At 40.6% G+C, this 23,816-nt stretch overlaps 1 protein-coding gene across 1 annotated transcript in view; it reads right to left on the bottom strand.

The window, feature by feature from the left end:
- Nucleotides 1-10,453: 10,453 nt before the first annotated feature.
- Nucleotides 10,454-23,816, bottom strand: part of SPTY2D1 (SPT2 chromatin protein domain containing 1) — a 20,048-nt gene continuing 6,685 nt past the window's right edge. Inside the window, exons 2-6 of the mRNA XM_061610201.1 lie at nucleotides 23,111-23,225; nucleotides 21,289-22,740; nucleotides 16,333-16,498; nucleotides 15,706-15,783; nucleotides 10,454-13,831 (exon numbers count right to left, since the gene is read on the bottom strand). Coding sequence (XP_061466185.1) covers nucleotides 13,735-13,831; nucleotides 15,706-15,783; nucleotides 16,333-16,498; nucleotides 21,289-22,740; nucleotides 23,111-23,225 — 1,908 coding nt within the window. The 3' untranslated portion in view covers nucleotides 10,454-13,734. The remainder of the gene's footprint in view (nucleotides 13,832-15,705; nucleotides 15,784-16,332; nucleotides 16,499-21,288; nucleotides 22,741-23,110; nucleotides 23,226-23,816) is intronic.

Below are 23,816 nucleotides of genomic sequence, written 5' to 3'. Positions count from 1 at the left end.
ACCTTAAAAATCAGGCCTTTATGCTTTCTGTCATCTTTTCATAGAAAATGATACTGATTTAGGCTGCATTCCAAAACATTCTTACCTGGGAGTAAGTCCCATTGAACCTAATGGAGCTTACTTCTTAGTAGACATGTATTGGATTGCATTCTTGGATCCTGAAAACCAACATCAGAAGGAAGGTTGTGAAAGGAAACCTTGCTTCCTCCCTCTGTAGTTCTGTGTGCCCCCACCCAAGTGTCTCCAGATGGCCAAGGATCCCCCCCTCCCAGCTGAGCAGCATGGAGGATGAGGAAATTGGCAAAAATTGGGAAAGGGCTTTTGTGCAAGCAGAAAGACTTTTGTTGGGGGGGGCACAGGAGAAGGAGGGAACAGGAAAGTTTCCTTCCACAAGCTTCAGCCTTAAGTACAGAGCTCTTTGTTACTGAGGTATATTCAAATTCCAACAGCTTCAAGTAGCTTCTTGGGGTTGTGGGTGAACCAGTCCATTGACAATTCTCAATTTGTACTTCGTATTTCCTAGTGAGCTTTTTATCATTACACTTCTTGCACAATGCTGTTAGAATGCTATGGGACACATTGGGAAGGGAAACTGCTTTAGCACAACATAGTTCTCTACAATACAAGAAATATGTGGGTTTGTGTAGACTTTTTTTGTTGAAACAATAAAACTTCCACACAATACATATGTCAGATTTGTGATGACAGTTAAACTTTGTACTGTACTTTTTGACCTCATACAAAGGTTTATTGGGGAAAAACCACCTTTGCTGCCTGCGATGAAGGACAAGATGGCACGTAATTCCCTTCCCCCCCCCCAAACTCTCTGGACTGGTAGGTGAAGTTTACACCACACCTAAATTTAGCAAGATAGTTTAGGGAGCACAGGCAGGCTGTGTGGCACATACACACGTACACACACTTTGCCCCCGGTATCTGCTGCCTGAGGTGGCTGCCTAGTGGTGTAATCAGCCCTACGTGAAGTCCTATTAGCCTTTTGCACCAACAATCAACACAAATGGAGGAAGAGCTCCAGCATTTGGCCCAGTCAAGAGACACATACAGATGATATGGGAGAGGGGCACCTATCCTCAGGAGTAGTTCAGCTGCCTCTTTAAAGCCCAGAACCTTAGTTACTTCAATTACTGGGTAACCTCTAGATGGAGGGAAGCGTACAGTCTAAATATGTGAAAAAATATTTTAAATACTATATTTCACAACTGTACATGTATACAAGAAATTGACTGAACCTCTTCTTTAGATGCTCTTTTTTGAAACCATAATTCATACCCAGAAAACGTGCCAATTAATTGCTTTTATAGGAAGGTTGATTTAATTACAACTCACAGGCAGATTAGGCATGGTTCTACCATTCCAGTAGTCCATGAGAATCTCCTCAAACAGAGCTTAGAAAACTTACTTTTTTGAACTACCAACACCCATCAGGCCAATCCAGTGGCCATGCTGGCTGGGGCTGATGGGAGTTGTAGTTTTAAAAAGTAACATTTCCAAGCTCTGTGTGACTCCAATGTCTCAGCTAGCACTTGTGGTCCAGCTACATTCTGGTATTCAGGTGACAGGAAACAGAGATGACCTAACTGTTGGAGTGGCAGAGAAAAATTGCCTCCCTGCCTGCTGATTCCAGCATTATAAAAAGAGCTGCATGGATGTCGCATATCTTTGAGAGCACAGAAAGTGCAAGACGCTTGGGTCCAAAAGGTATCTTACCTCAAGCAAAAAGCTACTTCTGTTTATGCAAAGCAGCCCTGCTGAATTCTGATTTCCCTAACCCACTGCATCCCATTCTGTTCCAGAGGGGGGCACGGGCCTGCAGTGCGGGGGGGGGGGGATAGCCAGGAAAGTACTGCTGCCTGTTCTTCTCGGATTTCAACCTACAACGTGGCATGGGACACAGAGTTTAACTTCCTGAGAATCTCAGCATTGATTTTTTTTAAAAAAATTAGTGCGTCTAACCCTAATGGCTACAAAGATGTTACGCTTGAAGGGTTTTTAATTTTTTTTTAAAGATGTTTTGTTTAATATATTTTAAAGTCTGTTTTTATGATGTTGTAAAGTGTTTTAAGTGCTTTTGTTTGTTGCCCTGGGTGCCTACTGAGAGGAAGGGTGGGCTATATATCAAATAATAAATAAATAAATATGGCCAGTGCCTGATGAGATTTCAAAGAAGTGGTTTCCAGAGGTCAAGGACTTAGCATCTATGCCCTGCATATTTATTGCCCCTCCCCAGGATAGCAAAACCAGAATAAATGATGCAAAATGATAAAGTAGCAAAATTAATTATGCAAATAAAACATGCTTAATTTGCATAATACATCCAGATAACTGAGTTGCTCTTCATGCAGTATTTGGATGATCTTGGTCCAAAATTTCAGTTCTAATTGGGCAGAGTACAAAAGGACACTTGAAGGTAATCTCTAGACCAATTTGTTATCACAGTTTAAACTCCCATTTGGATCTTAAACTCTGAGTCAATCTGAAGGGTAGGGTCCTTTCTGTATGAACACTAGTTGAACAGTGAAATACTTTTCTCCAGAGTATTCAGTAACAGCCTGTGTGTTTGGTTACAGGCTGAACCAGCAAAGAACGAAGGTGACAAACATTAACTGGCATCATCCTTTAGACGAACACAGCCCAGGGAGGAATTCCCATCTATTTTAAGAGCAACAGAGATGTTCCAGTTCAGAAGTGCAATTTAAAACATCAGCAAGAAAGGAGCTTCTAGCTAGCAGTGCACAGGACAGCTAAATGCAGTACTGAAGGCAATGAAGCATATTGTTTCTGTTGGTAACACATAAAGCAATTGCACAGCATCATGTTATATGTTCATACCAAGTTACCCGGACCTTCAAATATGCTAGAACACTCCACGATGCACAGGGCAAAGTGCATTTCAAGGATTGCCTATAATACCATATTTGAAATAGAATCTTCTTATGCTTAAGGGACAATCACAGAAAGTTTCGTATCCGATACTATTTCTGATGGAGTACATACTTTTAAAATTGCCAACTACCTGCAGTGGCAAAATTCACATGATGTTCACTATTCAGAAAATATAATGGGTGGAAAAAAGACATAAAAGTTAACGTCTGCAGAATTATTTATTTATTCATTTAAAGCATATACTACTTTTCTCATAAAGATTTGAAGGCAGTTTGCAAAAATTAAAACATTAAATGCTGAATAAGATAACAAGCAATATACTAAAATTTAAGATGTTTAAAATGTCTAAGTGAATTAAGCACGCATACATACATCTCTCTCTCACACACACGTGTGTGTGTATATTAATTGACTTGATTTATTAGTCACATAATACAGGATAGTCTCTAGATGACTTACAATCAAGATAGAAAACATAAAAACTTGTCCATATTTTAATGTGTAAAATATTGGAGAACATGACATTACAATTTACAGCGGCAGTACTGGTGGTAAACACAAATTTCACCACAGAATTATTGCTTCTGTGAATTGTAATTGCCTCTTCAAAAAAGTGGTGGTAGTGGGAGACTAAAATCTTACACATTTTCCATAGAGTCATATGCTACTGTGAGACAGTCTCTCTCTCTCTCTCTCTCTCTCTCTCTCTCTCTCTCTGCCTAACCTTCCTTATAGGGCTGTTGTGAACATTAGAATGAGATATCCTTATGTTAGGTCCAAACCCAACACGCGAGCTGCCTCTGTCTACCTCAGCTCACATCCACCCGGGATGGGTGCAGAGATGAGTGCATTTAACCCACTACCAGAGACCAGTAATCAGACAATAATCCTTTGCAAAGGGGAACCCCATACTCACAAGCCCAAAAGCCTTTGAAGAATGGGAACCCTGTTTATTGATAGAACAGAGAATATATAGCTTTACCCCAGAGGTTACAATATTGGGGAGCAGCGTCACAAACTTCAAAGAAAACATTGTCACAGTAACCAAAAGATATGCAGAAGGAGGAGAAGGGGTGTAGAGGAGGAACATTAGCATCAGAAATGCTTTCAGACTTGGGCCTGCATATTTTGCATGTCCTTGAGATAAGCACTCTGCAGCCAGAGACAAAGGATATGGGATGGGCTTCTCTTGCAACCGGGCGCCCCCTTGAGAGGCGACGACCTCAATATTGCTAGGCTTGCATTTCAAAGGCTTACATCATGTTACACTTTGCAACTATAAGCGAGCCATTACATTGGGATATGAGATTCAGCAGAAGAAAGGGGAAGAAGTTTCCAGCTTAAACTGGCTTTTATTCAGAGAGCCACTGGAATGTAAAAGTCAGGTCATAAGGAAATAAACCGTTGTTTTATATCAGAAGTCATTGAAAGGCCACTTTGGATCTGATCTTAACACTGTTCACGTTAATATGGACAAGGTATAAAGCAAAACTATAATATTTAAGGCACATCTTAAATTTTAACCCAACAGTCCCCCCTTTCAGCCCTGAGAGAATAACTATTCACTCAGGTAGCTGAATTTCCGTGTTTTGCTTCCCACAACGGTCTTAACGCTATTTCCATCAATGTTGGTTTTGGTCCCTTAAAAACTAAACTCAGAGACCTATTCACGCATATAGACATTAACTGAATGACATTAGGAATACATTGCAAGTAACAACATCCAGCAATAAAAAAGACTAACACTATAATCACATAAGACAATATCTCATGCCAGCTAGGCCAAGTTACCAAGTGGGAGTATCACATTTATTAGTCGCACAGACCTCACCCCTTACTAAACCGCTTATCACCAAGCCCCTCCCCTCTACCTCCTTCAAGCTGTTGCAGGAAGCAAAGGAGACGTACTCCTTAAGTAACAAAAGGGGACTCCCGCTTATCCATGTGGTGAAGTGTGTGTTCCTTGCTTTGGTTGCCCCTGTCTCCTGTAAAGTCCAGGCCAGTGGGGGGGTCTCAATATAAGAAGACCCCCTACGTATGTATATATATTCCTGCATGCGTGCTTCTAAAAAAAACTATTTCTAACGAACAATGGGATTCTCTGTGTGTGTGGGTATATCCGCCAAGGAATAAGATGACATTTATGCAACAGCGTTTGACTCTGCCCTTGTTTTTCTATGCACAAAACCTCTAGAACGCATCACCAGCCATACCATTAGGCGGGGTATGTGAGTGTTGGGGTGGGAGTTATAGCTCTTGGCCTTGCACCTCCTGGGTTCCACTCGAACCAAATGGGGTTAGCCAAGCCGTATCACTCCCCCCTCTTTGGAATGTAGACGTATAGTCCTCTCACAGTTCTGCCCCCAGGCTCCAATGCTGACTTCCAGTGTAACTGTGCCATATGAGATGGATACATATCACAAGGACCATTAAGAAAAAAAAAAGAATTATTTGAAACATCAGAATCACCACATTGGGGTGCATTATGAGGGTTAAAATCTCCTTTGGCGTTCTTACCCCAGCCAAACAGGGAATTCAAATAATCTATGTGCCTATATCTGTGAGTGCTTATCTATAATGTAAGTGACTGTATGGTAATCATGTGTTATCTAGAATGTAGCTTGCTCTCCCATCTGTCTAACTGCTTCTAATAGTTTCTGTACATAGGATGAGAAAGTAACTTCTAGAGATCAGCTAGGCCATGACCAAAGCTGGGGATTTGTGGGTTTGAGGTGTTTAAACAATCTGGATTAACTAGTATTCTCTGGATGGTCCATACAGGGACTTTAAATGAACCCAACACTTATTTACAAATAAATACTCAGAGGTTTGGTACTATAAAGCTGTGTAAGTGACAATTTTAGTGTAACCATGAATAGGATCATATAATAAGATGTATATTAGTATGCAGAATATCCACCATAGAGTTCAAACCCAGATGCAAAACCAAGAATAACATCAAACTTCCATTATAGTCACAAACTATACCTCTGTCTCTCACCTGCAGCTCACCAGACTACAGCCTTCAAATAAACCAGTGATATACTCCTGCCTCTTACCCAAAAATTCACTAAGATGTTATTAGCCATCTTAATAATTTTTCTATCATTTTCATATTGGGATGGCATGGCACTCACAGCCTCATTCAACCCCCAAAGGGAAATATTTTCCTTTGGTGTCACCCCACTCCCTGCCAGAATCAAGGATATCCTCTCTGTTCCAGACATTAGTCTAGAAGCTGCAATCCCCAAGGCAGCTCACCAAGGGAATGCTCACCAAGGTTGCTCTAGGAAGTAAGTTCTGCCACTTCACTGCTCCCTTTCTCTGCTCTGCTGGATTTTTCAGGTCTCACATCCTGAAGTTACAGGATTCAGCAGAGAGGCGAATGGGAGTCCAAATAGCATTAAGTAGTATTACTATTTCTTTGCTGGGTTGGAGGCTGAATATCCTTTAAAAAATTTACAGGAATAATTGCAGATTTTCCAGATTTCAGCAAATATGTAGTTCTTTAGAGGAGCAGTCAACCTTTTCAAACCCAGGCCCTACCTGTAACCGAAACATGCATTTGGGGACCCATTTCTTAATTTTTACCCTGTATTTGTATGGTGGTAGTGCCGCTGTTGTGACCCATCTCAGAACACACTGTGATCTGTCCAATGTCCTAGCGCACACAGGAGTATACAGATATACACATAGAACAAGTTAGAGTAATACATCCAGCCTAGAGATGTGAAGACCTGGAAAGAAACTGAGAAAAATATGGGTGAAGGAATGGAAAACCCTAGTTTCTCCCCAATTTTTCCAGGTTTCTTCCTGGGCCTTCACACCTCTAATCCAACCAATTCAGAGGTTTGGAGTTCTGAATTTTTCACAGAACAATTCATGAAAGGTGTCAATTTCTCTGTTTCCATCAGTACCATATACCAGAAGCATGAGTAGCAACTGATGGGGGGGGGAATGAAAGCTTATTATAATAGCAAAAACTTCCATTTAGAATAGTTAAAAAGAGCTGCCAACTGAACTTGCCCAGAGAATAAGGCATGTTGCTTATTCATTTCCTTAGTCATCAGTCTGTCATTAAATTCCAGTAAATTGCCAATATCTCTTGTGTGAAACTTTTTCTACAGTGAGGCAAATATGCTACCCCAAGCTGAGAGAAGGCATCTTGTACCTGCCTATATACAGTATCTAGTTGCTACTGTTTTGAACAGGGGTCCTCAATCTTTTGGGACTGAGGAGTACATTTAGAAATCTAAATAAACTCATGGGCACTACAAAATAATAGGCTCGTTGTGACATGTTTGCGAGGCACTTTGCAGATTAAATTGCCCGCATTTGGACTGACTTGGACTCCTCATTAACTACAGTTGTGCCAGATGTCCCCGAGGCTTCCTCTGGTCATTTTTCTATGGATACTTTTCAGCTTGTAGATCCTGAGGATGTGGACAGGACAGGGCCACTACTTGTTCTCTTGACCCTTACCCATCCTGGTTAATAAAATCTGCCAGACTGGGAGACGCTGTGTCCTGCCCAGAGCCCAAGACACGAGACGTAGGCGAGGCTTGATTTAATTATCGTTTTATTAGTGTGATGGTTACATCCAAAGCAGTGCACTTCACAAACCTGTCTACTCTGGCTCACTACTTTCCCTAGCTAAGCTATTTAAACAGTCTCTGCAGCATGTGGGGAGAGTTGACTCAGCACTAGAGTCTGGATGGGCACCTGCTTAAGAAGGGAAGGTCTTCCCCATAAACACCAGCACCTCCAAAGTTCCACCCTCTTAAAGTCCCTCTTCTTGCACCATCTCACATGGGGTGTGGGGGGTGAGCCTCCGACGGCCCATCTGACAGCGGGGCTTCGCTAGGTGACGGCTCGGCTTCAGGGAGTGGGAAAGCATTTGAAGTGCCAGGCAGGGATTCCTGGGTGGGTGGGGTTGGCATGCGAAAGGGGTCGCTTCCCAACAGCTCAGGCAGGGAGCTCAAAGGCAGAGCGGAATCTGCCTCGATGGGAGGGCTAGCCAAAGAAGTCTGTGGGCTGATAGTGCTCCCCCTTCCTTCAACGTCCCTGGGGACCTTGTCCTCATCTGACTCCTCGCCCTCATCTAACTCCCCTTGCGCCGGGGCACAACAGGCTGACTGGTTGGCATATTTAATTAACGCCTCCCTAAGGGAAGGTTCTATGCCAACATTGTTGAAGGAGGCTGTGATGAGACCTTTATTAAAGAAGCCTTCATTAGACCCTGCGGATCTTAACAACTTCCGCCAAGTCTCTAATCTCCCCTTTTGGGGCAAGGTGATTGAGAAGGTAGTGGCTGCTGAGCTCCAAGTTTTCCTGGATGAATCGGACTATCTAGACCAGAGCTTGGAAGTGATTAGTTACAAGTAACGAATTGCATGTAATTCATTACTTTTTCGAGGAACGAGTGGGTAATTCCTTAGGAGTAATTTTATTACTTTTGTGGAGTAATTGTAATGTTTCCAGCATTACTTTTGGGCATTACTTGGGAGGGAAGCAGGGGAAGTCTACTCCTCTGCTTTGTGGATGAAAATGATGTGTCTCAAAGTGGGCTTCTGTGCAGCGTCACTCTTCCCTCATGCGCTGTGGGTGTGTAGGAGGCGACGAGGGAGGAGGTGGAGAGTGAGCCAGGGTGGAGTGTAGAAAACAATTGTTTAAAAAAATGGATGGTGGTGGTGAAGAATGGAGTGGAGGAAAAAAGGAGCCAGAGGGCAAGAACATGGATAAAGGAGGAGGCAGCAGCAGAATGGAGATAAAGAACTGTGGAAGTGAAAGATGACGTGTGTGTGTGAATACTGTGCTTGCACTTGGCACACAAAGTGGCCTCCACCACCCTCTCTGGCTATTGTGCTGCATTTGCAGTATTTTAAATTTTGGGCATCTCAGGGGAAAATGTTTGCTTGAGTGAGGTTCCCTTAGTTGGTGGCAGGGCAGGTTCTGGGAGGTGGTTACTCTCAGAGAATAGTGTTGGGTGACTGTCTTTCAGCCCCCTGGCAGTTGTGCTGTGGGGTGCCTGAGGGTACCATCTTGTCCCCCATGCTGTTTAACATCTATATGAAGCCCTTGGGAGAGGTCATCGGGAGATTTGGGGCGAGGTGTCAGCAGTATGCTAATGATACCTAGCTCTATTTCTCTGTAACATCTGAATCGGGAGAGGCCATGCAAGCCCTACACCGCTGCCTGGACTCGGCCGTGGGCTAAATGAGGGCCAATAAACTGAGTCTGAATCCTAGCAAGACGGAGGCACTGTGGGTTGGTGGAACCTTTTGTATATGAAAGTCCATTGGCCCACAGGAAAAGTCTAGAGCCAAAAATGGGCAGAGCTAAGGCCACCCCATCTTTCTCTGCCAATTCCAAAGGCACTTCTTTCCATTTGTATTAGTTTAGGATCAAGCCACTAGGCTGTAGTCCTCAAGCTATTTAATGGAAACAAGGGAGTTCTGAAGATTTCAAACTCTGTAGTCCATAATTAAGTCTTTAGGCACATAAAGACCAGAAAACATTTTAAAGAGTTGTTTTAGCTTAAGGCATTTCTAATCCATAATGTAGGGCTGGTACACTTAACAAAGGGGAAATGTTCAACCTGGGAAAAGTAGAACAGATGACATAGAAAGGATAGGCAAAGAGATGGCTAGAGAACACATGGGTTTAAAGACAGTATAAGTTTATCAAGAATAAGTCATGCCAGACCACTCATATCATTTGGATAGAGTCATTAGTCTGGTAAAGCATGGGAACACTATGGACACAGTATATCTTGATTTCAACAAAGTGTTTGACAAGGTCTCCCATAATGTTCTTGTTGAAAAGTTTGTAAAACGCAGTCTGCACACAATCTTAGGGGGATCCACAGCTGACTGATCAACCATACTCAGTGACAGCTTATTAACGGCTCTGAATCAAACTGAAGGGAGGTCTTAGGAGTATAGAAGCACATTTGCAGTTAACTCAGTCAATATTAGTCCATAATGCTGACATGGGGCAGTATTCAACTAAATAGTGCTACTGCAGATGTGGGGAACCTTTGGCTCTCCAGATGTTGCTGAACTACAACTCCCATCATCCCTGGCCATTGGGCCTTGCTTATTGGAGCTGATGGAAGTAGTTCAGCAACATCTTGCATTAGCACAAGGATTAGCAGTAGGGCAACAGGACTTCTCCCCCCATGTGTTCCCTCAGTCTGTTCCAAGAATTTCCCCAACCCTCCAGAACAGATTTGGAGACAGCCCAGGGTGCGTGTGGGGGGAGGAAGGGGGAAGTCCCGTTGTGCTAGCCCTATTATTTAGTTGAATACCACTCAAAGTAATCAGGAACTGCATCCTAGTCATCGAATTAAAACTTTTTGTAGTAGATCTGCTATTTAGGTACTCTGTTCATAATATGACACAATAAATTCAAGCAGTTTCTGCATAGCTCAGACACTTAATAAATGGAATGAAAGCCCAAACACTACAGATCAAACATTATTTTCCAAGGAGTCCTGTGGAAGGAACACTAGGATATAAAGTCTCCTACAAATTAGAGCAAACCAGTGAAAAATTCAATAAAATGTTTAATGCCTACAATTTATTATATACATAACTTGCTTCAGACCGCACTATGAATGTGCAAAAGCATACACTCTGACAGCACTGGAAAAAACAGTAACGCTAACAGTTTTTACCTGATTTGTCACATTGTGTTAAACACAATGAGCTTCACAAAAACAAAACAGATTCTAGAAGCATCCTCAGTTATATGCTAACACTTGATTGTATCACTCTGACTCAAAAAGTTAAAAATAGAAATCTAACATAGTCATCACAATTTATTTACTAGTCTCTTCAAGACTGTATTTTCTTTCCAGAGTTTTGGTCTCCTGCTATATATGTAGAAATGGAGTAATTAAAGTCACAAAAAGCCAAAGCCAAATAAAAACTAATTATGCTAGATAAAAAATGGGGGCTTATAAAAAAATAAGGTTTCATGCGTTTTTAAAGAGTTCTACTTTAATGAACAGATCAAAGTTTTCACTTGGACTTTCCTGTCATGCTGTCCTAGCCTCTGACAGATACTGTTGTAAAAAGTGTAAGTACAGCTTTAATAAAATAGATAGAAGGCAATTTCAAAATGAAGTTTTAATTAAATACAAAGTGCCCTTAAGTTTCACTTAGTAATATCAATAAATACTAACTACCCTAGTGGTGCAAAGCAAGACCTGGCAGGGCTTTGTAAAAAACTACATTTCACATTAACAAACTTCAACAAAGTGACAGCAGAACGAACTCTTCATCCTACATTCATGGAAAGAGTAAAATATGTTTTAAAAGGCACATCTTCCAACAACTTAACTGAATCAGCAACTGAGACTAGAGTTTTGCTAGTGCAATCTATTAAGTTACTATCAAAGTCCAACACCCAAGAAAGGAATATATTCCATCCCCCGCCTTCCATCAATGCTTTATATACCTTGGGAGAAATGTTGAGTATTCTACTTGACTAATGAATCATTCAGATAGTCATTTTTTTATATAAGGGGAAGAAATAAGAAAAGTGATGGGAGGAATGTTTTTCCTACCACATGCATAGAATGCAAAGAGACATGTTAAACAGCACATCATCTGAAAAGAGAATACAATTATGGGAGACTACTTTTAGAATAAATGATTATTCTGGTGTTCATGGCAAATGTATATTTTGAAAGTTTTACAGTAGTAGAGTGAAGAAGATTGGCACTACAGGTTGTTATCTTCTACAAGAGAAGTAACACTGAGATGTTTCAGAATACAGTCTTGAATAGAACTTACAAGAAGTGGTTAAAACATGCATGTGAGTTATAAAGATTCCTGTTACGAGTTTTGGTATTACAATTTTTTTATTATTTCCAAGACCTGCTGAGGACTATATCTGAGCTGATGATTTAGATACTCTCACATTAGAATAATTATAAAATGAACAGCAACTTGGTCATGTTTCCAACAGTCATTGTCTTGAATAAATAAAAAGACAAATGGGTGCCTCTGTAGGACTCGTATGCAAGATGCAAAATAGACAATTCTGGGGAAAATTACACTAGTGATCACAGTAAACTTTTAAGTTAGAGTTCCTATGCTAATTGTAGCAATTGCCCACCTGTTTCATTTCAGCAAACACCACCTGACTGAACTAAAAAAAGGCTGAAGGATTTTATAACCAAAGGTTCTTTCTCCTGTTTTCTTTACATTAACTGTCCTGATGAAACTCTACTTCCTCCAATTTCCCCCACTTCTTGCCATTTTGATGCCTGAATGAAAATTCCTTCATTCCCGATACTTATTAAGATTTTTACAGGCCTGACTTGATGCAGTTTTTAGCAAATATAACTGTGGTTTTTGCTGACAGCACATCATGGGTACTAGAGGAATAAACATGAAACATGAGGCTGAATTCCCAGAGCACAATTCTGTAAAATGGAATAAACAGATACTGCATGCAACACACAATGACTATGGGCAACTTTGTTATTTTTGCAGTGCGTAACTTGAAATCAGTATGTATCCGAAGTTTCAAAAACAGAAAAAAATGACCTCTTGATAAAGTTTCTCTGCTGGGATTCTATTCAGCTGTTTTATTAAGCAATGATTGAGAATAACTATAAAGATGTCTACAATCAGAGGAATATAGATTGAACTGGTGTCTGTGCTGGAAAAATCTAGTTGTAATATACACTGGTAGGCTTTGGAGTTGTTATACAACATGAACAATCAAAACCTGGAGACTGAAAAAATTGGAGTAAATGTATATATTCTAAAAATATTCCTAAAATGTAGTTAAGCCAAAGTCATAGAAATGATATATAAAACATTGTGAATTGCATTTCCCAGGATAATTTTTTATTATTTTCGGCAATAAAGTTCAGTCCTAAGAGGCAAACTAATTATTTGGTCCCATTTCTTATTGAAATAATTTCTGAATGACCAAAATAGTCCAATTCAATCTTCTGCACAGCAGTCAGGCATTGGACTGACTCTCAGCGTCAGCTCAAGGAAGAAAAAGACAAACCAATGCACGTGGGAGTAGACATAATTTCCCTAGGCTCTACAACAAGCCAGAGAAACAGCACTGTATCACTAGAATCAGCAAGTTAGCTTCGCAAGACAGGAGGATGAGATTCACATAGTCAAGTATCATGATGCTGCCTCTTTCCCTCAAGCTAGACACTGCTGGCTGTTTATTCCACAAAAGCTACTTCCCGGGGATAGGTTCAGTCTATTAGTTTGTGAAGTCAATTCTCATGATTTTTCATTATAATGTTACTTTTTCAGATAATCTTCTCCAAACAGGAATCACAGGACAGGTTAATATTGCTTTCAACTTCAAGAACATCGGCTATTCCCCCCCCCATCTGTGCTTGATCTGAACAGAAAGTTACATTTAAGAATCTTGACTCAGGACACAACTATCTTTTAAAAGAGAACATGAACAACATTATTCCATTTTTAAGTAAAATGAAGACAGCAGACTAGCATACTGGTGTGTAGGCTCACTTTCTGCAAGCCAGTGCATAGTCAGTCAGTCTGCTTGCATCCTTAAACTACTTTAGGCAATAGTAACATTTATTTCCACTTTAATTCCATCTATATTCTTTTCAATTAGTGCATTTATTTTATAAAGAAGAGAAACCTTGGCAAGTATTAAAATAAGCATTTGAGGGTCAAATTAAAGAACCATATTTCTACATTTCCATTTTCTACTCAGTTTTTTACCCTTTCATATGCAAAGGAAAATTAAAGCTGAAATTTGGAACAAGAATGGGGGAAAATGGAAGAACAGAGAAGCAGAGCTATGGCAAATTGATTAATGTGTTCTCAGCTTCTTTGCCTGCTTCTTTCGTTTCAATTCCTCTTCTTCACGTCTCTGCTCTTCTAAGTCTTCTTGCATTCCAAGTCTCAAGCTGCAGAATAAAGATTCAGTCACATTAAAATTTGAAGATAATTAAAAACAACACGTTGGATCACACACAAAAATCCCAACCAGGATAAATCTGACATAACCCACCAATCTCCCATCATCAGACAACACGCAAGAATCTGAACTAGGTTTCTGACATTTTCTAAAAGGAGCCATCTTAGGAACTGTCTTACATTTCTAGGGATGGAACAGCACTGGAATATGCTGCAGTCAGATTGTCTGGGAACAATAAAATAAAAGGGGGTGGGGCTCACATAACATGAGGAGATGTCTCGTACTAATTGCAAACTTACCCATTACAAAAAGCATGTTATGAAAATATATCTCAAAAACACTGGTTAATTGTAATTACTGTTGCTTGAGCAGGAGAAATGACCGGAAGGATAATGATATTTCCCAACAAAGAGCATAAATGTAAGGAGCTAAGGTAGTCAAAATCTGTACAGCAGGGCCCTGCTTTTCGGCATTCCACTAATATGGTGGCTAAAATTAGAGTAAGGCCCCACTCATAAGGCGCTTGTTCCACTTTTACGGCGTTTTTCAGGTGTCGGGCACCATTTTATTGAAGGAGTTCCGCTTTTCGGCAGGCATCTGGAACGTAACCCGCCACATGAGTGGGGCCCTACTGTATTCATATGCTACTTTGAAGGTGCTACAAGAGTCAAGAAAACCTCCAGAGGATCCTATGTGTGGCTAGAGAGGTAAACTTCCAGAGGGATAGCTATGTAAGCTTGTTGCAGCAAAACCACAAAGTGTCTTGTAGCAGCTTAAAGACCGTTCATGGGTGTTATAAAGGGAAAAATTGGTGTTGTAAAAGGAAAAATTGTAAAAAGTAGTTAAGATGGCAATGAAAGAATTACAATCTCAATATAAGCAAAATAAGCACAATGACAATTTACAACAGCAGTAATTGGACCACACAATCATCTTAGCTTGATTGAGTAAATCAACACTTGTAATCGGACAGGAAACCATGGTCTCTATTTGGACCCAAGCAAATAGAACCACATTTAGTTACTAGTACAACTTCATGTATTTCACGATGGAGTCTTGCTTTGAAATTCCATTGTTGGAGAACAATTTCTTTCAGATCAGCAAGAAAGTGTCCAAGGCTATATGGATACCATCTTCAGCCCTTATGCCACTGGTATTCAAAGTTATTTTCAGGAGATCACTGACTTTCTAAGGAAGCTACCATCTTTAACAATATCCCAGAAAATATCATCCTGGCAAGCATAGATGCTGAGGCTATATATACCTACAGCCTCCAGGAAGATGGATTAGAATCCATCAGGAATATTATCCCGGTTGATGCTACAGCACATCTTACCACCCAGCGTGCCACTATGTCCTCACCCGTAATTATTTCAAGATTTACAGAGAACTTCTTTCTTCAGGTCAATGGCACTGCCATGAGAACTTGCACAGCTCCACAGTATATTCACGGCTGACTTTAGAACATTTCCTCAGCTTCTGCCCCCCAAAGCTTCTTCTTTACCTGAGGCACACTGATGGCATCTACTTGATATGGGCCCAAATGCAGGAAGCCCTTGTGAAATTCCTTCACAGGTTCAACAACTTTTACCACACCATCAGACTGAGCCTGCACATGTCCATAGGGCAATTTTAATTTCTGGAGACTATTGTGCAGCTATAAAAAAAGACACCGAAGAACTATCTTATACCAAAACCCTACCAATCTCTATCTACATACATGCTTCAACAATTCTGCTCATTTTGCTTACTATGATTTACAATTAATCGTTATTTGGAATCGCATTAACTGAACTGCTCCTTTTTGATCCTTGACTAAAAATGTGAAGGCGTAAATTGAATAAATTCAATCCTAATGTTTACCTCTTGGCTTCCTCTTTCTGTTGCTCTTTCCAGGTGCTTTCCATGTAACGTAAGGCAAAATCGCTTTCATTTTTATACCTGAAAGCAGCAACAAGTTAAATGCAATATTCTCAGTTACAATATATAATTGCATGTTTCAGAACCAGAATTGTATATATATTTTAATAAAACAGAAATATGTTTCACGTAATTTTATTATTACAAGGCTCCACCACACTGGTTTCATTCAGCGGCGGGAAAAGTCTCAGTAATCACACACTATGACAAATGCCAGTAAACAAACAGGTTACACGTAGCAGTATTATCAGCCATTTTCTTCCGAGACTCAGCTATCTGACTTGTGTTTTTTGAGAAAGTGCATTTGTTCACATATTTTATAGTTGATTGTAATAGACACAAACCATTGAGAACTTTTGCCCAAACACATTTTCTTGAAAAACCCTTGATAAATTTCAAAGGTGCTCATGCAGGAAAAATGATCAGGGACACAGCATCAGGGAAAAACTCCTGCACTTTTTCCTCTTAAAAATATTTCCACTTATATTTTTCTGCACTTTACATAAATGTCATTGACACTGTCATAACTATCCAATGGTATGAAAATCATGCAAAATTTGATTTTGTCACCTATTCCGATCATAGCCAAATATCTCTTTAATATGCTTAGAGATTTCTTCCTGGGACTCTCCTTCATCATCTATGAAGTCTTCCATTTCAGAATCATATTCATCATCATCATCATCTTCAAATTGCCTTTTAGAAGTAATAGGTGGAAGAGAAGGTCTTGGAAAACCTAAGGAGAAAGATTTAGATATGTAAAACATATTCACAAGCCAGCTGCAACCAAGTTTTTATGCTGCACTTACCTTTCATTAGCTAATACATTATTTACACATGTTAAATTCCGTGCAGCTGTGGCTGTAAAGCAGAGGTGGCTAACCTTTGACCCTCCAGATATTGCTGGACTACAACACCCATCCTCCCTTACTACTCACCAAGCTGGCTGGGGCTGATGGGAGTTCCACATCATCTGAAGGCCCACCAGTTAGCCAGCTCTGCTATGAAGCATTTAAACAACAAATTTAGTTGGATCACTGTAAAGAGCTTTGCAAGAAAAAATGCTTGTCAAAAGCATGGGAGTATTGAATCAACACAATGAATCTACTCTTTGAATACAAATCTAAAGTCCTCCTCATAATAAGCATGGTTTATAGGTTGTGTTTACCAGGCCTCTTCTTTCAGTCATTATTATGTATCTGTGAATTACAAGACATGAGAACCACCCAGCTGGATCAGGTCAAAGGCCCATCTAGTCCAGCATCCTGTTCTCATGGTGACCAACCAGATAAGTACACAAGCAGGACCCGAGTGCAACAGCACTCTCCTCACTTTGATTCCCAGCAACTGGGATTCAGAGACATACTGCCTCTGATAGAGGAAACAGCATAGCCATTGTGGCTAGTAACTGAAAGCCTTATCCTCCATGAATTTGTCTAATCCACTTTTAAAGCTAAGTTGGTGGCTATCATTACATCTTGTGGAAATCAATTCCACATTTTAACTATGTGCTGTGTGAAGAAGTTCTTTTGCCTGTCCTGAATCTTCCAATATTTGGCTTAGTTGGATAGTCCCCAAGTTGTTGTATTATGAGGGAGAAAAACTTCTCCCCCATCCACTTTCTCCACACCAAGTATAATCTCAAAGACAGTTTAAATATCACCCCATTCTTTCATAAATTTCCCTGCTGGAAACGTAGGGCAATGCCAGTCATGTGAAGGATACTTGGTGCTTAGGAGCAAAACATTATCTATGTATTATACAGCCACGAGAGTGGCTGTTTATACAGCCATGAGAGTGGCTGTATACTACAGTCAGCGGGGATTTTTCACATTCCGCAATGTTAAATGGAAAATATCCCCCCATGCCATTCTGAGGCTTCCCATAAGCTCATTTCAAAACAAAACCTTACAAAGCTTATAGTTCTGAACTCAGAAACGCTTGCTTAACAACCCTGTCAATTTTCATGGCGATACACAAAACAGTCAGAGAGAATCGAGAGTTCAAAGTCTAAAAAGAGAGAAAGAAACTCAGAGCCTTTTTGGACTTTTTTCTGCGAGTTCTCATAATCTGTTGAAATTCATTAAAAATCAGCCATGTTCACAGAGGACCTGTAATCCTAATACTGACCTTGCCCCATACTGTGACCTTCATCTACTGCAGTTTAAAAGTTAAAAAAAATGCCTGGTTGATTTTTAATTAATTTAAGAAATTTTGGCTGGAAGCCTATTATAATGCGGGGCATGCTCAGTAAGAACCAACAGTCAGTGTTCTAAAAGCCTCACAGCTGCTGGGCTTGGCTAATCAGAGGGCCACACCCACACCAGACTTGATTTCACTTGAGACAGTCATGACTTCCCTCAAAGAATCATGGGAAGTGTAGTTTGTGAACGGTGCTGAGAGGAGACTCCTATTCCCCTGAGAGAATGGTTTAACAGTCAGCCACTCTGATTAAAGGTCTGTGAGAGAAACAGGGCGTCTCCTAGCAACTCTCAGCACCCTTCACTAACTACACTTCCCAGGATTCTTTGAGACAAGCCATGATTGGCTTTGAGCCATGGCTTTGAGAGAAGCCATGATAAATTGTTTTAAATTGTTTTTAAAAGATGTGTTTTTAAATTTGTGTATTTGTTTTTAATGTTTTTAGTTATTGTAAACCACCCAGAGAGCTTCGGCTATGGGGCGGTATATAAATACACTAAATAAATAGATAAATAAATAACGATTGTCCAAAGTGTAATAGAGGCCTGGTGTGGATGTGGCCAGGGACAGCTTTGTTTTAAATTTGGGTGGGAGGTAGGGTTGCCAGGTTCAGGGCCTGAGACTGATCCTGTATCTTTAGGAGAAGAGAAAGTCAGCCAAGTGCAGGTGTTCTTGCAACACTGTAATGTGAAAAACCACAAGGTAGAATTGTCCCTTCCCCCTGCCCAACTGTGAAAGATACAGAAGACGTCTTGGTTGGCAGGCCCAGCCTGGTCAGTTTTACCTATCCTAATCATGATTGCATAGGAGTATATCCGATTCAACTCAATAATCATACAAATGATCAGACCTACCTTTTCCCTCCTTCCCCTTTCCTCTCCCTTTTTCCTCCCCTCTTCCTTCTTCCGCCTTCCCTGCCCACTCCAGCCCTTCCCCCTCCAGCCCAGTCAGTTTTACCTATCCTAAGCATGATTGCACGGGAGTAAATCCCACTGAACTCAATAAACATGCAAACGACCACATCTGTCCTTCTTCTCCCCTCCCCCTCCTGCCTGCTCCCATCCCAGTCCTCCCCTCTGCCTTTCCACCCCTCCCTCCTCCCCCTCCTCCCTTCCCCATCCCCTGTGGTCAGTTTCACCTATCCTAAGCATGATTGCCTGGTGTGTGTGTGTAAATCCCACTTAACTCAATAAGCATGCAAATGATCAGTCCATTCTCAGCAAACTTGCACAGGATCCCATTTCTTACCTCCCGGATTAAAAAGCAGGGAAATTCACTAACAGGCAAAAAGCCTTGCAGTTTAAGAATGTATCTATAGTCCACAGATATTTCTACCAAACTTTAAAAAGCAGGGAAATTGGGCAGCTATAGTGAATGCACCAGGGGAGCAGGAGACCTGAACTCCTCTCTGAGATATTGTACTGCCCTACAAAGTTGTCAGAATGCAAACACAATTTGGGTTGGTCTTTCACAGTCCAATCCACTTGCTGTGTAGCTTGGAAGAATTTGGTAACATGTGCCTCTGAGCATATGGTGAGTGGTGGCAACACCTGCAATCAGCCCAAAGAATAGAAAGAAGATATGTCCTGTGCTTATGTTGTTTTAGCCGGGAGGAAGCAACATTATTAAGACAGTTGATATAGTTCAGATGGTCACTTTAAATATGTCTGATTTACTTTGCAATTTTAGTGAAGTTTTCTATAGGAAATCATTTTCTTTTGCTTTTGTTTCTATGAATATGTGAAGTACAGCAACACTTTGCAAAATTTACACTAAAAAAACTCCAAACATAATTGTGGAATAATGGCACTGACTTCTGCAAAATAGTCTCCAGTGGACCTCAGAAGTGTCTCAATTTGCACAAGATGAAACAGTGGGAGGTGAAATATATTCTAGCAAAATTCTAGGTGTGCTCTATGTTTTTAATTGATCGTGAACACCTTGCCTTAAATAAAGTGGTTTAAACATAGCAGGCTGAAAACATGCATCCTCTTTTTTCCAACAACTAGAGTCATTGCTAAAGTAGCAGCATATTGTAATCAGTCTGATTTTACATCAAACTGCAGCTTCAGATTCAACTGTTAATGCACCCAAAATAGAAATTGAACATAACCTCCAATATAAAACACAAAAGGCTGTCTTCACCATCACATGACAAATGACCAATAAAAAGGCTTCGAAATTAATAAAAATACATTTGACACAGATTTCTAGGATGAATAAGGAGGGGAAAATGTTCTGGTTTCGATTCTTTGTAGAAACATTAGTAACACAGGAAAGAAGCAACGTAAGAAGAACACCAACAAACATACAAAAATATAATTCTCCATCTTTGGAGATGGCAGGTGTTGCCACCACTCACCATATGCTCAGAGGCACATGTTACCAAATTCTTCCAAGCTACACAGCAAGTGGATTGGACTGTGAAAGACCAACCCATGTGGTGTTTGCATTTTGACAACTTTATAGGGCAGTACAATATCTCAGAGAGGAGGTCAGGTCTCCTGCTCCCCTGGTGCATTCACTATAGCTGCCCAATTTCCCTGCTTTTTAAAGTTTGGTAGAAATATCTGTGGACTATAGGTACATTCTTAAACGGCAAGGTTTTTTGCCTATTAGTTATCTACAGTAGTCCAGCATTATCTTCCTCTCCACAATGGCTAAGCATCCCTTCTTCATGGGGGGAAAAGCACAAGCAGTGGAGTTGCAGTTAATCTAATGCAAGAGAACTTTTGTTATGTCCCTGCTGACTGCTGCAAAGATATAAGTGAAGCCCCCTCTCTCCTGGCCTGCAAGGCAAAGGATTACTCTAAGAGAACAAAACTTCCTCCCCCACCCCCACCCTGTTCTCAACTGGAGTGATTTCTATGTGTCAGAAAGATTACCAACAACATTATCTCTTTCATGCTCTCACACTGCAGTTACAAATGAGTAAGATCATGTGTTTCGCCAACATTTCAGTTTCCTACATTATACAACATATACATTTGCAAAAAGCAATCAAATATACAGAGCAAAGTAATTTATACATTCTGTGTTTTGCTTTGCTTTTCTCCTTTATCAAGTTCGTGAAATGAAATCCTACACGGCTTCCTACCTTTGAACTCAGTAGAACTCACATTCAAGTAAACATGCAGGATCAAGAAATATGTAAAAATATGTTTTTTTCAAAGACATTAACAAAGTTGTGTTTAAGAATGGAATCATTGAACTATTCTTATTATTTGCAACTACAACTTCAAACAGCTGCAGTGAAACAACAAATGCATGAATGAAACAAGGAATACTTATCAACCTATTTAAACACCAAAACTTTAAAGATACCTGGTGGCGGAATCCCAGATCTTTGATGAGGAAATGGTCTCATTCCATTCATCTGGCTGCTACCTTGCCTTGGTACAAGATTTTTAGATGAGATTGTTTCTGATACAACTGTGCACTTTGGTTTTAGAATTCCAACAGAAATACTGCTTGGCCGGCCTGGTCCCAATCCTGAGTTGCTACCTCTTGCCAGCCCAGTATTTAGACCGCTACTTGGCCGGCCAGGTCCTATATTTTGACTACTTCCGGAACGCATTGGTCCTGAACTGCTAGATCCTATGCCTAAGCTGCTGCCTGGCTGGCCAGGTCCTACACTTGAGCTGCTGCTTCGTTGCCCTGATCCTGAGCTGCTTCCTAATCGCCCAGGCCCCATGCCTGAACTATTGCCTTGTGACCCACGTCCAACAATCAAACTGCTGCTTGGCCGACCTGGACCTGTACTCAAACTGCTCTTTGCTCGTGGAAGAGGTCCTCCTGTGCCTGAATTGCTACTTGTAGGCTTGGACCTGGGATTTTTAACACCTTCATGTTGGGCAGAAGCCACACTGGATGGTTTTGAATGGCTAGTAGCTTTTTTCAGACTAGTTTCTTTAGCAGATGGTTGTCTAAGAGTTCCATTTGTAGCTGTTTTCAAGACTGGAGCATGGGAGTTAGATCCAGATTTTCCACCCCCATTAGAGGCTGATTTAATATGACTGCAGTTAGATGCAATTTTTAAAGGTCCCTTGTGTGCAGGTTTTGCTTTCTCATTGTGGTTGGGTTTAGAAGATGACAACTTTGAATGCTTTTCATTTAATGATGGTCCTTTTGATTTCTTATCAGTATCACTTTGTGAGGAAATGCTTCCTTTAGATAAGGAATGCTTATTTGTTGAATGCTTAAGGGGTTTAGCATTTACAAGCACCTTCTGTGAAAATTCTTTTTTGGAAGAACCTGATGTGGTTACATGTTTTGTTTCTTTTTCCACTTTTTTCTCTTTCAGTATAACCCCTTTTTTCTTTCTGCGCTCTAAGTACTCTCGCTCTCTCAGTTCTTCTGCTGTCATGGGCCTTTCCTCTGTCTTTTTCACAACTTTTATTTCAACTGGTTCATACTGTTTTTTTTCAGCCAGCTTTAAAAGCTCTCTAAAATTCATTGTCGGTGGTGCGCCTTTGGGAGGCGCCTTTGGATTCACCAATGTTTTGCATGGCTTGTCTTCATACTCTTCCAATTCATGCTCAGATTCTGTCTCATTATATTCAAATTGCTCCATTTCATCACCTGTCATGCATTCATCTCCTTCTGTGCTTCTGCTTTCACGACCTTGCCTCTTTTTAGGCTTCTCTTCAACAGGAATGCCATTATAGCCACGGAAATTGTCCTTCGTCCGGGAAGCCATAGCTCTTGCTTTTCGGTCATGTTTCAGTTCCACACGCTTAGCTAGAAGTCCTTCTTTTCTTCTCTTTTCTTCAAGAACTGTAAAGAAGCAAAGTTTACGTATAGAATGGTTCTTTTATGCTTGAAAAATCTTGGATATATTGAAATTATAAAATTCTGCAAGGGCTAGTGAATATAAGCAGCTTTTTAAAAAATAGATAACTTATTTTAAAAGAATAGGATGTTAGAACTATGTATCAATCTCTGCGAGGCTCATAATTTCTAGGTACAGTACACTAAATGTGGAACTGAGATAGAAAAACCCCTGAGCCAACTTTTGCTGCTTTCATGGGATTCTAGAACCCAGCACACATCCAAAATAAGGGAACCATGATAAAAATATTAGAAAGCAGAAAACAGTTACCCTCAAAAATAGCTGAAAATGCTGTCAGATACTTTTAAAATATACCTTTTCTCTTTTGTTCCTCTTCTTGCCGCTTGAGGAAAGCTCGTACAGCTGCTGATTGAACGCCTTTTACTTTTGGATCCTTCTTGGGAGGGCCTACTGCCAAACTGTATCTTTTCTGAAAAAAGAGGGGGAGAAAGTTTCAGGCAAATAAACAAACACTCACTCCACAACTGATTTCAGTGGTGTTTAAGCTGCTTAGCACTGGCCACATTCCTGCATCATAGCAGCGTAACATAGTGCCCTCCAGAGGTTTTGAAGTATATCATCCCTGACCCATGGCTATGCTGGCTGGAACAGATGGAAGCTGTAATCCAACAACATCTGAAGGGTTGGGGAAGGCTGCCATAAACCATGGCTTACTATGCATGAATGAATCATGCTTGTTTCACTCCTTCACCAGGCTCATGCCGAGAGAAAACAAACAACAATCCCTGGCATAGCATTAATGTCTGCCTCAGACTTTGTGGTTTCACTCCCAAGAAAGCATGATCTGGAGCCAAGGTTTGTTCATGGCTTACTGATTGTGGTTTGATGTGAAGCAAAATAGCATGATCCCTGGTCCAGTCATGACACTAAACCAGGGATTGTGGTTCGTTTCTTCCAAGCATGATCCAAAAGAAGCGAAACTGGGACAGTTCATTCAAGCACAGTAAGCCATCTTTATGGCTTACCATAATGTTCAAACACTGCCATTATGTAGGAAGTT

This window comes from Rhineura floridana, chromosome 2 (assembly GCF_030035675.1).
Source record: "Rhineura floridana isolate rRhiFlo1 chromosome 2, rRhiFlo1.hap2, whole genome shotgun sequence".
NCBI lineage: Eukaryota > Metazoa > Chordata > Lepidosauria > Squamata > Rhineuridae > Rhineura > Rhineura floridana.
Note: the sequence above shows the minus strand (reverse complement) of the source record. Positions and strands in the feature narration are given on the sequence as shown.